The sequence below is a fragment of the Diceros bicornis genome, chromosome 35 (genome assembly GCF_020826845.1).
Source record: "Diceros bicornis minor isolate mBicDic1 chromosome 35, mDicBic1.mat.cur, whole genome shotgun sequence".
In the NCBI taxonomy this organism is placed as follows: Eukaryota; Metazoa; Chordata; class Mammalia; order Perissodactyla; family Rhinocerotidae; genus Diceros; species Diceros bicornis.
Window position 1 is genome coordinate 1,105,244 of NC_080774.1, and position 15,760 is coordinate 1,121,003.

General features: G+C 43.0%; 1 protein-coding gene across 18 annotated transcripts in view; it reads right to left on the bottom strand.

The window, feature by feature from the left end:
• The window catches only part of EP400 (E1A binding protein p400), a 126,378-nt gene that overhangs the window by 97,773 nt on the left and 12,845 nt on the right, over nt 1–15,760 (bottom strand). For 12 of the 18 annotated variants that reach the window (XR_009216824.1, XM_058531189.1, XM_058531193.1 and 9 more), the window contains 2 exons: nt 11,616–12,969; nt 9,940–10,050 (listed from right to left, as the gene is read on the bottom strand). Coding sequence is in view for 17 of the 18 variants with exons in the window: in XM_058531189.1 (XP_058387172.1) it covers nt 9,940–10,050; nt 11,616–12,935 (1,431 nt within the window). In the remaining variant the exon portion in view is untranslated. The remainder of the gene's footprint in view (nt 1–9,939; nt 10,051–11,615; nt 12,970–15,760) is intronic. The other 6 variants (XM_058531196.1, XM_058531195.1, XM_058531199.1 and 3 more) reach the window with 1 other exon arrangement.

Consider the following 15,760-nt stretch of genomic DNA (forward strand, 5'->3'; position numbering starts at 1 on the left):
TATGAAAAGGTAGGCAGATACAGAATGGGACTGGACACCTGCAAGCAGGGAAGGGACCTAGGACAGGTTTCAGGCTTTATGGCATTTGGCATGAGGGCCGGCTCATCTGTGCTAGATGGACCGACTCAGACCAGAGACAGAGCCTCACCGGCTTGAAGCCTCACTCACTAGGACAGAGAACGGGAGGCCACAGCAGAAGGAAGCTAGGGGGAATCGCCACAGGAGACCGCTGGAGACAGGGAGGCCCCCAGTCCCCTCCCTCATCTCTGGCTGCCTCCTAAACCACACATACACAAAGAATCCAAGCTCAGGGCAACATAACCACAAGCAGATTTCAGGTGCCGCCTGTAAGTCGGGAGACAGAGTTGACAATTTCAATTCAATCACATTAACCAACTGTGAAACTTAATACTCAACTCAATACTCCCAGAACATAACAGAACCCAGAGTCTACACCTTCTATTCATGACGTCCAAAATCCAATTCAAAATTACTCCAAAACACAAACAAGAAAACATGAGCCACACTCAAAAAATAATCCATGGATACCAACCCCAAGACAACCCACATACTGGAATTAGCAGCAAGGATTTTACAGCGGCTTTAACAAGTATGCCCAAGGACATGACGAAAATACGTTGTAATGAAGCAGGAAACTCGACAGGAAAAAAGAAACTATTAAACAAAGAGAACTAAACGGAGATACCAGAGCTGAAAAATAAACACCTGAAATAACTTCAGTGAATAGGGTGGACAGCAGAGGGCGTGCAGAGGTCAGGGAGGTGGAAACAGATTCTTGAAAGAAGCACAAGAGGAAGACTGGACTTCCAGACTCAGCGCAACGGTCCGGTCATCAGGGCAGCACAGCGCTGCCCAAGGACGACGGACAGACAGATAAGAAGACCTGAACAGGGCCGGCCCCGTGGCTTAGTGGTTAAGTGCGCGCGCTCCGCTGCTGGCGGCCCGGGTTCGGATCCTGGGCGCGCACCGAAGCACCGCTTCTCTGGCCATGCTGAGGCCACGTCCCACGTACAGCAACTAGGAGGATGTGCAGCTATGACGTACAACTATCTACTGGGGCTTTGGGGAAAAAAATAAATAAATAAAATTAAAAAAAAAAAAAAAAAAAGAAGAAGAAGACCTGAACAGAGAGCCCAGAGGGAGTGACACCGACACAATCACGCCATTTCCTAAAGGCTCCACAGCAACCCAAAGGGAAGGAAAAGTCTTTTCAACAAAGTGACACCAGAAGACTAGATATCTATTTGAAAAAACTGGTTAATTGGACTTCATTAAAATAAAAAACTTCTGCTCACCAAAAGACACTGACAGGGAAGGCCAACCTCTCTTTCCCAATTTCCTGACTGCCGCTGACTCTTGGTTTCAGAATGATTTAAAGTTTTATCTTACAGCGTCTTCATGAGTATTTTATTGGGAAAGACACTGCTGTCTTTAAAAGACAAACCTGATTTTATTAACAATCATTTCTTAGAACTCTCAAAAAAAAATTCTCACAGAGAAAATGGGTATTCTTCAATGAGACTTGAATGCTGGGTACCCATTTTACCGGAGACAACATCAAAACAGACTTTATCCACAGAAGACAATGTAATTTACAGGGAGTCTAGAAACTACACCAAGTAAAGAACAGCTGAAGGAACGAGGGGTGTAGCTCACGGAAAAGACAACTCAGAACATGTGCGACCTGAAAGGGGAACAGACTTACGTTACCCTGGAGGAAGATATTAAGACCAGTAGCTGCAATTGGTGGTTACTAGGGGGTAATTCCTGCCCCATTTAAACAAACAAATAAACTGTAAACTAACTAGAACTGTGGTGTTCGTAAGGCTGGGTGCTCAGTCAATCAAAGGACAAAACAGGGTCAGGGAATGAGACGACGACCTTTCTGAGTACCCTAAAAGGACTTACTCGTAAGTGGAAAGCACTTTGAACTAGATGACCTAAGGCCTCTCAATTCAAAATTCTAAAAGCAGTCTCCCTACGCTGAGACTTGGGTGAGGGTAACAGAGAGGGAAGCACAAGCAGGAAGACCATTCAAGCTTTCTTTTGAAAAGTGTATCTATCACAACAGCTGAGCCACCACTTACACCTATAAACTTTTAATTCTATACATAAAAATATGAACACATATGTAAGAATAAAATATAATAGCTGGGGTAGGGTAACAGAACTATAATTACTCATTTTCTCTAACATAATCACTGAAAAATAATCATCAGTTAGGATGTTTTTTTAAGATCTAATAAAATAGTATTATTTTCTATACAATAATAGCACTCTAGAATACCACCTCAAAACGTTTTGGAAGAAGACAGAAAGTAATACATGTACACACACACTGAGAACTCTGGATTTCTAGAGTTTAATTAGCAACAGATTAGTTTATTATAAAAATGCTATAATTGACTGCAAATAACAAAATTCATACTAAGAATATGTCTTAAACTCTTTTTAGAATGCTTAACAGTGCTGGCAACACAATAATAAAACTGGGACCACTTACATATTTCTAGTATGTATGTTTTTAGCTAAAAACAAAGTGACAATATATGGTGAGCACCATAAAGATAATCAGACTTTCTTGATTCACTAATGCCACTCTTAAGAATTTTTTCTAAATAGAATAGATATAACCTAAAATTAGAGAAGTGGTTTAATGAATTACAGTTCCTCAAAATGATGGAATACTAGGAGCTGTTAAGATGAGAATTAATAAAAGTGAAGAAAACATAGTTTGTTAAATAACAAAAAAAGCATTAATACACTGTGTCAATTGGTATATATGTAAGATAATATAAAAAAATTTTGTGTTAGGATGATGGAATTATGAATAATTATTCATTTCCTCTAAGAGAAAAATCACTGAAAGATACTCTTGACTTAGAATGGTTCTTTTTATAAATAGATGTGTGTATGTGCATGTGTGTATGCATATGTACATACATATTATTTTATATACAACACCTCTGCAGTCCATAATACTACCTCAAAATCTTTTGGAAGTAGAAATTAATACATATGTAATACAGAGAATTCTGAATTTATTTCTAGAGTTTCATTAGTCAATATAGATTAGTCAATATAAAAATTCTACAACTGGTTGTAAATAAAACATACTGAGATTTTCTTTTCAAAAGAAAACAAAGGATATGTTTTTCATTTCAACTCTTTTCTGATAGACTCTCCATTTTCCTGTTTCCTTAGACATCCACTAGTATTTACCTCAAAGATCTATAATTTAAAATGGAGACTCCTTGGTTTTCTTCTTAGTCTCCTAAATATTTTTTATTATGAAATAATCAAATATACAAAAGAAATTATAAAACATATGTATGTGACTTAAAATGCACAGTAAGATTAATCATAGAATTTAAACAGTGGGATACGGGTATTCAGTGAACACTCCTCAACTTTTCTCTCTGTTTGAAATTTTTCATAATAAAACATTCAGAAGTAAAGTGGAAAAACTTATAGATACAGTTTAAAAGAGTAACAATAAAGCAATCATCCATGTACTCGTCACAAGGCTTAAGAAATAAACTGCCACTCATGCCTTAAAGACCCCGTGTGCTGTGACGGCAGCCCCGCCCCCCTCCACCAAGGCACTTGTTACCTGAACTGTGTGGGAACATTTCCTCGCAGCATCATCACCTACAGACTTATCTCCACGCAATATTTTGTTTGGCTTTCCTTACTAGTGAACTTGAAGTGAAAGAACGCTGCACCGTGTTCTCCTGCAAGCCGTTCTGTTCCACACGATGCTGCTCAGACCCGTCCACACCAACGCGTGTAGTGACTACAGTTCGCTCCTTTTCACTCCTGACCACTCTCACCAGCATTCCTCTGTATGAATGTGCACAACTCACTGATCTGTTCTACTGCCCGGGGACATCTTGTTTCCTTCCAGTTTGGGGCTATTACAAACAATGTCGCTAGGAACATTATCGCACGTGTTTTCTGGGGCACGAACACAAGAGTACCTTTATAGCACACTGTTGGGTCAAAGGGTCTGCCCATGCTCACCTTTTCCAGACCATGCAAAATGTTTCCAAATGTTTCCACGCTACACTCCCATCAAAGGTGAATGAGAATCCCACTGAACTATATCTGTCCAGTTTAATTTCTGGCCATCTGGAGTGACAGTGAATCAGAGCGATTTAACGTGCATCACTGTGGAGACCGCGCATCTTTTTCATAAGTTTACAGGCGCTCCTTGCCTTCCCTTGTCCCACTGTCCTTATTAAAACATTTATCAATGTGGTCTATAAATGCATTAATGTACTACATTCGGGGCCGGCCAGGTGGGTTAGCGGTTAAGTGCTCGTGCTCCGCTTCGGCAGTCGGGGGTTCACGGGTCTGGATCCCGGGCACGTACCGATGCACCACTTGTCAAGCCATGCTGTGGCAGCATGCCATATAAAGTGGACGAAGATGGGCATGGATGTTAGCCCAGGGCCAATCTTCCTCAGCAAAAAGAGGAGGATTGCCAACAGATGTTAGTTCAGGGCTGATCTTCCTCACAAAAATAATAATAATAATAATAATAATAATAATAATAATAATAATAATAATAATAATAATAATGTATTACATTCCTCTAATCATTAAAAGGAAAGATGCCCCACTAGTAAATTTTATGACAATCTCCAATTACGAAATCTCATCTTGAATTGTATCAAACTTACCAGAGAAAGCACCTAAATACTGAGTTCAAATTATTATCTCCCACCAAAAGGAATCAGGCTCCTTGGAGAAATGACTGATTCCTAGGCTGGATCAAGGCATATGCAAGACGAACCTTAAACATTTTGTGCCAGAAAGTAAGGCAGTGCTCAGAGAGTGACAGGGATATGTCAAAAGTATACTAGAGCCAGCGTGAAGGGACTCTGATCAAATTACAGATAATTTGAGCATCAAAATAATAAGTAAAAGAAGAGTGGGGGGGCCAGGCAGCAGATGACTGGCAGGGCACAGGAGACTTGATGGAAGTGGACATCTTGACAGGCGTGTAGGTTACACGGGCACTTGTCAAACTCAACAAACCATAACACTTAAGATCTGTGCATTCCCTGCTTATAAATTATACCTCAATATGATATAAATTCATCATTTTTGCAGATCAAAGAAGAAAAATCACATGATCATGTGAACAGACGCAGAAACAGCATTTGACAAAGTTCAACATCCGTTCATGATAAATACTAGGAATAAAGGAATTTCCTTAACCTGATAAAGGACATCTACAAAATCTACAGCTAACATCACACCTAATGGTGAAAGATTAAATGCTTTCCCCCTAAGATCAAGAAGAAAGTAAGAATGGTCTCACCACTCCTATCCAGCATCATAATGGAAGTCCTTGCCAGTACAATAAGGCAAGAAAAAGAAATAAAACACATACAGATAAGAAAAGAAAAAAAAGATCTTGCTTTCTTTGCAGACATGATTCTCTATGTAGAATACTCCATGGAACCTACAAAAAAAGCTCCTAAAACTAGTGAGTTTAACAAGGTTGCAGAATGTAGGTTCAAATAATCCACTGTACTCCTATCTACTTGCAATGAACAATTAGAAATTTTTTTTGAATTTAAGTATCATTTACAATACCACAAGAAAAACTGGAATACTTGGGTATAAATCTAACAAAATATGCACAGAATTGGCATGCTGAAAACTACAAAACACTGATGAAAGAAATCAAAGAAGACCAAAATAAATGGAGAGATAAACCATATTCCTCGACTGGAAGACTCAATATCTTCAAGATATTACTTCTCCCCAAACTGGTCAACAAATTCAATGCAATCCTAATCAAAATCCCAGCAGGATGTTTTGTAGATAGGGATAAGCTGACTCTAAAATTTATATGAAAAGAGAAAGGAACCAGAATGACCAAAGCAACTTTGAAAAAGAACAAACCTGAAGAACTCACACTATCTGATTTTAAGACATACTACAAAGCAACAGTAGTCAAGACAGTGTGCCATTAACAAAAAGACTGACACACAGATCAATGGAAGAGAAGAGAATCTAAAAATAGACCCACACAGATAGGATCAATTGACTTTTGGCAAAGATTCAAAGTCAATTCAACGAACACAGCATAGTCTTTTTAAGAAACGGTGCTGGAACAACCGGATATGGATATGCAAAGAAATGAACCTCAGGGCCAGCCCAGTGTCACAAGCGGTTAAGAGTGCCCGCTCCAATTCGGCGGCCTGGGGTTTGCAGGTTCAGATCCCAGGCGCGCACCAACACACCATTTGTCAAGCCATGCTGTGGCGGCGTCCCATATAAAGCAGAGGAAGATGGGCATGGATGTTAGCCCAGGGCCAATCTTCTTCAGCAAAAAGAGGATAACAGGCAACGGATGTTAGCTCAGGGCTGATCTTCCTCACAAAAAGAAAAAGAAAAAGAAATGATCCTCTACTTATGCTTCCCACAATATGTAAAACTTTACTCAAAATGGATCACAGACCTAAATGTAAAACATAAAACTATACAACTTCTAGAAGAAAACATAGGAGAAAATTTTTGTGACCTTGGGTTAAGCAGAGTTCTTAGATATGATGTCAAAAGCACAATCCATAAAAGAAAAAAAATGGATAAAATAGAATGCATCAAAATTTAAAACTTTTGCTCTGTGAAAACAGTATAAAAGAAGAAAAAGATATGGGGCCAGCCCCGTGGCGTAGCAGTGAAGTGCGCGCGCTCCGCTGCTGGCGGCCCGGGTTCAGATCCCAGGCGGGCACCGATGCACTGCTTGTCAGGCCGTGCTGTGGCGGCGTCCCACGTGAAGTGGAGGAAGATGGGCATGGATGTTAGCTCAGGGCTGATCTTCCTCACAAAAATAAAAAAAAGAAAAAAGAAAAAGATAAGCTACAGAATAGGAGAAAAATATTTGGAAATTTACATCTGACAAAAAAATTTATATCCAGATTATGCAAAGAATTCTCAAATGCAACAATAAAAAAACAAACAACTTGGGCCGGCCCCGTGGCTTGGCGGTTAAGTGCGCGAGCTCCACTGCTGGCAGCCCGGGTTCGGATCCCGGGTGCGCACTGACGCACCACCTCTCTGGCCATGCTGAGGCCGTGTCCCACATACAGCAACTAGAAGGATGTGCAGCTGTGACACACAACTATCTACTGGGGCTGTGGGGGGGGGACGACAAACAACTTGATGAAAAAAATGATGAAAGAAATGAACAGAGGGGCGGGCCCGGTGGCTCAAGCGGTTAACTGTGCATGCTCCGCTTCGGGGGCCCAAGGTTCATGGGTTCAGATCCCTGGCACGCACAGATGCACCACTTGTCATGCCATGCTGTGGCAGCATCCCATATAAAGTAGAGGAAGTTGGGCACAGATGTTAACTCAAGGCCAATCTTCCTCGGCAAAAAAAATAGGAGGATCAGCATCACATGTTAGCTCAGGGCTGATCTTCCTCACAAAAAAATAAAATATAAAATAAAATAAAATATAAAATTAAAATAAAATAAAATGAACAGATACTTCACTAAAGAAGATATACAAATGGCAAATGAACACATGAAAAGATGTTCATCATCATTAGTCTTTAGACATATACAAACTAAAACCACTACACACATACTAGAATGACTACAAAAGAAAATGACAATAAGTACTGGGGAGGATGCAGAACAACAGGAATTCTCATTCATTGCTGCTGGGAATGCAAAATGGTACAGCCACTGTGAAAATGTTTGGCAGTTTCTTATAGAGTTGAACATACACCTACTATACAACCAGCGATCTGTCTCGTAGGAGTTTACCAAATGAAATGAAGGCCTATGTTCACACACAAAAAAACTGTATACGAACATTCACAGCAGCTGTATTCAGAAGAGCCAAAACGGAAACACTCCAATGTCCTTCAAAGGACAAGTGGGTAAACAAACTGGGGAACATTCATACAATGGAATACCACTCAGCAAAAAAAGAAACTATTAGTAAACGCAGCAACTTGGATGAATCTCAAATGCATTATGCTACACGAAAGAAGCCGGAGTGAAAAGGCAACACACTGTATGACTCCATTTATACGTCATTCTGGAAAAGGCAAACTCATAGAGATGGAGAACAAAGGTCAAGGGAGGGGTGCGGTTTGACCACAGAGAGGCACCATGAGGGGACATCTGGGAGATGACAGAACTCCGCTGGTTCTTGACTGTGGTGGTGGTTACACAACTCTATGTGTTTACCAAAACTCACAGAACTATAGACCAAAAAGACTGCATTTTATTGAATTAAGTAACTTTAAATGAACAAATACTTTTAGTGACATATAACCCACTGATTAAAATAAGAAGCCATATATGGATATATAAATGGAAGAAAAAAGAAAGTTCGTCTTTACAGTAGAATGCCAACTAATAAATGGAGAAGGAGTAATGGAGTTAGAAAATCCATTTTGCAATCTCTAAGGTAATAACTGATTCTGGCAAGACTCATCAATAGACGCTAGAATTAGTGGTTGAAAGTTGAATCAGACATAGGATATTTAACAGTCTCCAAATCAGTTATCATTTACCACAGGAAAAATAATAACCTTCCACTGGAAAAGCCTGGTGGACACCATCTTCACCCAGAAGTCAAAGTGAACATCACCAGTTACGAAACAGACACCATGGCCTCCTGATGTGACACACTGAGCTGGACACAGCATCCCTTCTGTGGTATTCCTCTCAAAAATACACGACCCAAGTCAGACACATGAAACATCAGACAATCCCATATCAATCAACATTCTACAAAATAACTGACCTGTACTCCTCAAAAATGTGAAGGTCATGCAAGACTGAGGAGCTGGCCCAGATTAAAGAAGACCAAAGAGGCATGACAACTAAACACAATGGGCTTAGTTTCCCCCAGGCTGGGGAAAATAACTGTAAAGGACATCATCAGGACAAAAGATGAAATCTGCATGTGAGCTGTGGCTTAGTCATAGCATTGTATTCCTGTGAAATGTCCTGATTTGATCGCTGTCCTGTGGTTAGGTCAGACAACATCTTACCTAACACATGCTGAAGGATTTAGGGATAAAAGTGCATGATGTGTGACGTTTGTAACTTACTCTCAAATACTTCAGAGAGAAAAGTGTGTGTGTGCATATACGAAAGAGAGAGAATGAAAATAATGCAAATGGGGCAAAAAGTTAACAACTGATGAATCTGGGTAAAGGATATAAGGGGAGCTCTTTGTACTATTATTGCAACTTTTTATATGTTTGAAATTATATCAAAATTAAAAATAAAAATTTTAAAAACACATCACCACAAAGATGGAAGTGCTTTCATAACCCAGCACAATCTATTCCAAAACTACTAGAATCTGACCTATACTTATAGGTTCTTGGCATTGGTAACGTAACACTGGATGACTTAATTTTCAAAAAATTAAAAATAATCAATTTGCCTTCAATTAACATCCATTTAGAAGTCTAAGGTCCTAATGATTGCTGAAGTGCGTTGCACTTCAGTATTTCTCCTAGCTACAGAAAATATCAAGTTATCATCTGCTTAAATCTTTTTTTTGTTGTTCTGTTTTGCACTGTTCTCAAAAATACAGATAGAAGACACAAGAAAGAACCAACATTTAAAACAGCACACAAGGAATCCTAAGCATACATTCAACAGGACTATAAGTATTAGATGACATGCATGCTGAAGCTACTACTGCCGCGTTATAGGTCAATACAAAAAAAAAAAATAATGCATTAAGATCTGTGTTGTCATTTACTCATGCAATTTAATTTTATATACAGGAAGAATTTTTTTTTTTAAATAAGGAATGGGCTCTGGAAAAAAATGCTGAAGAGCAAATAGTAAATTGAAGGTTAAAATATCTGGATGAAGGAAAGTTTGGGATGAGACTACATTTTAGAACCATCGAAAAGTACCTGAAATGGTTGCTGCTGGGATGAAAAAGCAGCAGAAACATTTGGAGGAAGCTGGGTTGCTATAGCAACAGGAGTACCAGTCTGCCCATCCTTTCCTGTCACAACCTTTACCTGAGAGGAAATATTTTGAGAAAAAAAGGCAACTTAATTTTTAAGACTGCTCAAAATTTTGTTAGAATTTTATTGCTGATAGCTCACTGATGTTTGGTGTTTAAAAATGGAATGTTTTGCACCAAATCCTGTAAAAGGACACCAAACTGATTTATGACATTTATAACATAACAACCTAACTCAACTGCAAATCTTGCAGGAACTCCAATCTAAGTCACAAGCGCAATATCCTTAGATTCTACAACTTCAAATTTTAAAAACGGGAATGGCAGAGAGTCTTCAAGTACCTAAGCCCTAACAACCTCATAGGCAGTTTGCACAACAGCCTCTCCATTGCCCACTATGGGTGGGTCGGAATGACAAAGGTCTATTTCAGTGAGAAGTTATAAAAAGGGATTTCTTTTTCTTCATAAGCACAGATAAGGGGGAGTGAGTCTACAGACACCACTGGTGTACAAACGTAAAGAGAATTAATTTCACTATTTCATGGCAACAGAGGTGAAATCCTCAAAATAATCATATAAACCTTTTGGAAAATAAAAATGGTCCAACCTGGAAAGGGTGTTAAAGGAAACACACAATGGCCAAGCCACACAGATACGTCCATAAATATCAATGAGGACGGCTGAGCAAAGAGACCAGCTTTTGTTTACCAAAGGCTGATTTTTTTGCAGGAGAAGAGCTGACAAAGATTTAAAGTATTTTAACTATATCATAAAACAAAATAAGCTCCACCAACACAGTGTACACTACACAACACGAAGGCACAAAATACAGTGCATTACAGTACACCTCGCTATCACCCTGTTTTGATTAACTTCTTTTTTAGGAAGTAAAAAAAACATCTTAGGAATCACTATGGTACTGAGAAATCCCAATTGGGGGATTTATTAAGCACCCATTCCAGGCACCCAACAATTTCACTTTCTAAAAAACATTCTATTTTAAATATCATTCAGTAAGTACCTGCAAAAGTGTGAGTTTAAAATATGATCTAAAATCTAAGACTACATCTAAAAATTGAAAAAATTCTCATAGTTTTTCGCCATAATGACTGTATTTTAATCACGTAGATACCACATAAATATATCTAGTGATTTATAATTATGGACTGGTATACTATAAAAAGCAAATGACTCAAACCCATGTTCACAGTGTTTTTAAGGGGTGGACCTATGTAAGTAAAATGTGAAACCTGGAAAATCAGCTGAAAAGTGTTCACGTCTTCGGCCGATACTCACACTCCCAGCAGACTCCAGGGGAAAGGCTGGGTCATGCCAGGTTAGTTCTCCAAACCTGCAAAGAATCTTTGTTCTAAATGAAAGCACTTGGTTCCGAATCAGCACTACTCAGCAGCATCCTGCACCTTCCTCCCAACAACTAGAGCAGCTCTTCCCTTCCACGAAGGAAAGAGCAAAATCTACCCTCAATTTTACTCCTGGATCCAATACTTATGAAACCACATCTTAGAAACACTCATGCTCATAGGTTATTTTTTATTTACAGTTGTCTAGACTCAAATCTGAGTAGCACAGTCCTCCAATTATTAAACTGCTATTTCTCACCTCATCATTGATAACCTCAGACTTTTCTTCCTCCTCCTCCTCCTCCTCCTCTTCTTCCTCAAGGTCCAAATCATTCTGCCTAAGATAAGCTTGTAACGGGGCATAATGTTTCTTCTTGAAAGCTAAGAAATCCATCATGTTCCCTTGAAGGTGTTGCAAGAAAAACAGTTCGATCAAATACTCCTTGAAGGCCTCCTTCAGCGCCTCCATCTCTCTGTAGTGGTAGTCCAGGCACTGCTTCCTCATCTCAGCCAGCTCCTGGGAGGCCGGGGGGATCTCCTCCAACTTCTTGGGAGCCTTTCTCACCCCCGCACTCCCCGCAGATGTGAGAGGAAGGCTGGAGAGGCCCAGGGGCACTGTGGTCCTGGAAGGGCTGGTGGGGGGAGGTGGGGACGTCATCCCAAATGCTGCAGTACCCCCAACCCCGACTCCGACCCCGGGAAGCAGAGGTCTGGTCAGCGGCGGTCCCTGCAGCACCTGCTGCTGCTGGATCAGCTGCCCCTGGATGATGCTGCTGATCTGGGGTGGCAAGCTGGCCGTGGTGATGTGGCTGGGGCTGGCCAGGGGCTGCAGGCTGGCCCCGCCCGAGGCTGCAGGGCTCTGGGGTCCCAGGTGGTGGACGGTCCCCCCGGACTGTGCGTGGGGCTGCGAGAGTCTCCGTTCTCTGACTGTGATGGGAGTCCCTGTGTGCTGCAGCTGAACCTGGGCTGCTGGAGCCATCTGGGCAAGGCCCGGGCCCTCCTGAAACACAAAGTGCCCGCCACTGGACGGGCTCAAGCTAATCTGCCTCACCAGCACGCTGGCGTCCACAAAGCCTCCAGTGGGACTGCTGCTGCAAAGGCCCAGGCCAGGGCCAGGGGCGCCCGCCCGCACACTCTGCAGGCCTGGCCCCGGCCCAGGGCTGGGCTGGGTGGGGCTCTGAGTCTGCACCTGTTGGGACAGCGGTGAGGTAACCTGGATGTATGATGGAGATCCATGCTCAAACCGCCTCTGCTGGGCACTGAACTGAAAACCTGGAGAAGTGGGGCTGGGGAGCGGCAGAGGGGCGAGCGTGATCTGTGGGCTTCCTCCCACCACTGGTCCAACATTCTGAAGGGCGATGCTCACGTTCTGCCCAGCCACGGGACTCCTATTCACGAGCTGCTGAACTTGGTAACCGGGTGACTGGGGTGCAGACGGGCTCGCCGACGGCGCGAAGGGTGTGGCGGGGGACCGGGGTGGATTTGGATGGGCCTGCTGCTCCTCTCCTTCGCTGCCGGCGAAGGCCCTGGACCTCTGCAGCTGGTGCTGGACATTCTGAGGCCCGCTGCCATGGTGCATTATCGCCCCCCTTTTTATCCAGCTTAAAGTTCTCCTGAAAAATCAAAGTTAAAATCAAGTTACTTAGACGCAAAGATAACCGTCTGATCACCACTTACTACGAGTACCACTCAGTGGCACTGGGAGATACTCGGAAGGTCTGTTCCCACTGACATCTGATGCAAATGACAGTCTCTTTAGTTCAGTTCAAGCCACACACGAGGCAGCAATGGAGATGATCTCCTTCAACACAGATGAGGCCCGGGTCCTCTGGTCACGCTGCACCTGGAGCCGGCACACAGCCTGGCAGGAGTGGGTAGGTGATCCCAGCTAGCTACCCAGGAAGGTAACCAGCAACACTTGCTTCAGGCCCAGCAGGACCAGAACTCTGCTGACACTCGTGACCAGTACATTTCTTCCCAGAAGCCTTCCCCTGGCCTAGCGACCCTCGTCTATGACTCCACATGCGGTGGGGCTGTCTGCCTGTCTCTCCCAGTGGAGGGACGCCACCCTGCTCATGGCCGCCCGGCGCCCAGGAGGCCATCAGTGACCACTACTGGACACAGGCGTGCAGGCAGGGCTGTCTGCTACAATCACTCCATCACCAGAACAGCACATCCGCTCCCTCGCTAGCCAGCAGTTCTCATGAACTTCTGGGCTGCATCAACTGCACACATCCCATGTTACTCGAACACAACACATGGAGCCCCATTGTGTGTCAGACCCTACACTCCTGGGGGAGAGGGCCCAGGCCTAGGAGCCCTCAGGAGGCACGCGGCCTGTCACAGGAGTAAGGACAAAATGCGAAGGCGCCTCACACCTCAGCATTCTCTACAAGAACATGTAGAGATTTCAAAAAGAAAATCTCACAGGGAGAGAAGGGGAACGGCCGGGTCTCGGGCCCTCGCTCTGGGAAGAGTCCTCATCATAGGTCCACAAACTCTCTGGGAGCTGGAACCACAGCTTTCAAAGGGGCTCACGGTCCAAAATCCGCTTAATGCAAAGGACTAGAGAAAGTGGTGGAACAGTGGCAGGAACCCACTGAGGGAGGTCAGCTTTCAGGACAGGAGAAAGGAGAGCACGGAGTGGGAAGAGGCTAATTCTGAGGAGAGACAGGGAGAACACTCCCAAGTCAGACCCAGCTAGAGCCTCAGCATCTGCAGGGACACACACCCCACAGGGAAGAGGATGACACCCACAGCTCTGCTGCCGTCTACTCCCCACTGTGGTTGGGCCACGGGCACCGAAATATCCTTCCACCTTGAAAACTCTCAAGTCTTAACTGACACACCTAGTTCCCTATTTCTTGGTGTTCCTTCCACCCCTCCCCCCAAGACACACAGGAGTGCCCTTTCATCTTCAGGGCATCACTGATTATCTCACTTAGAAAATGGATATGGGATGAAAAACATCATAAACCAGAAGTTACAAAACTTATAAAGTAGAAATACATGTACATACGAATGCCACCACAGTCCCAGACAACTGGTTAAAATACACGTATATATGAATGCTCTCACAGTCCCAGGGCCCTGATTAAAACAACATATAGGGGCCAGCCCCGTGGCATAGCAGTTAAGTGCATGCGCTCCACTGCTGGCGGCCCGGGGTTCGGATCCCGGGCACGCACCAATGCACCGCTTGTCAGGCCATGCTGTGGCGGGGTCCCATATAAAGTGGAGGAAGATGGGCACGGATGTTAGCTCAGGGCCAGTCTTCCTCAGCAAAAAAGAGGAGGATTGGACTGATGTGGATGTTAGCTCAGGGCTGATCTCCCTCACAAAAAAACAAACAAACAAAAACACATATATGAATTCTCTCACAGTCCCAGGCCCCTGGTTACAATATACGTATATGAACTCTGTCACAGTCTCGGGCTCCTCATTAAAATACACCTATAGATGAACACTCTCAAAGTCCCAGACCCCTGGTTAAAAAACACGCATAAGAATTCACTCACAGTCTTAGGCCCCTGGTCACAATACACACATATATGAATGCTCTCACATCCCTGGCCCCTGGGTACAATGCTTGTATATATGAACTCAAAATCCACATAATTATGGTGCACAGGTAAATGCTGCGGAAACATAAACATCAGTGCATATTTAAACTAGCAGAGAAGGCACTTTCTGCTCTGATGGCTATCTCTGAAGACAGACTCCAAAGATCAGGAGCAAGCTGCAGCAAACACACACAACCGAAAAATAAGGGCCACATCGAGGAACGGCCTTCGTTACCAACCCATGAGCCCACTCCCGCCCTCACCCCCAAGGAGAGAGCCCAGCAGAGTGGGTGGGGACTGTGGGGCACAGTGTGGGAGGGGGACTCTTAGGCATGCTTGTTGCTTTCAAAATGAGTTTTGTTCCTAATCTTTTTAAAAAGGCATTATGAGGGAGATTAGTGTGGAACTGGCACAAAAATAGAATAAACAAACACATTAGGGTATATTTAGGATTACTTCGTTAGCATACATTCGCAGTATATCAAAAGCGATGAATAAGAGAAAACAAAGGGCAGAAAAAAACTCTCTCACATATATAATAACTCACAAAACCAGAGGGAAAGTCAGAATTAGGGAACAAGGGCCGGCGTGGTGGTGTAGTGGTTAAGTTCAGTGTGCTCAGCTTCAGTGGCCAAGGTTTGCAGGTTCGGATCCCAGGCGTGGACCTACACACTGCTCATCAAGCCATGCTGTGGCAGCAACCCACACACAAAAATAGAGGAAAGACTGGCACAGATGTTAGCTCAGGGCCAATCTTCCTCAAGCAAAGAGAGGAAGACTGACAACAGAGGTTAGCTCAGGGCCAATCTTCCTCACCAAAAAAATAATAATAATAAAATAA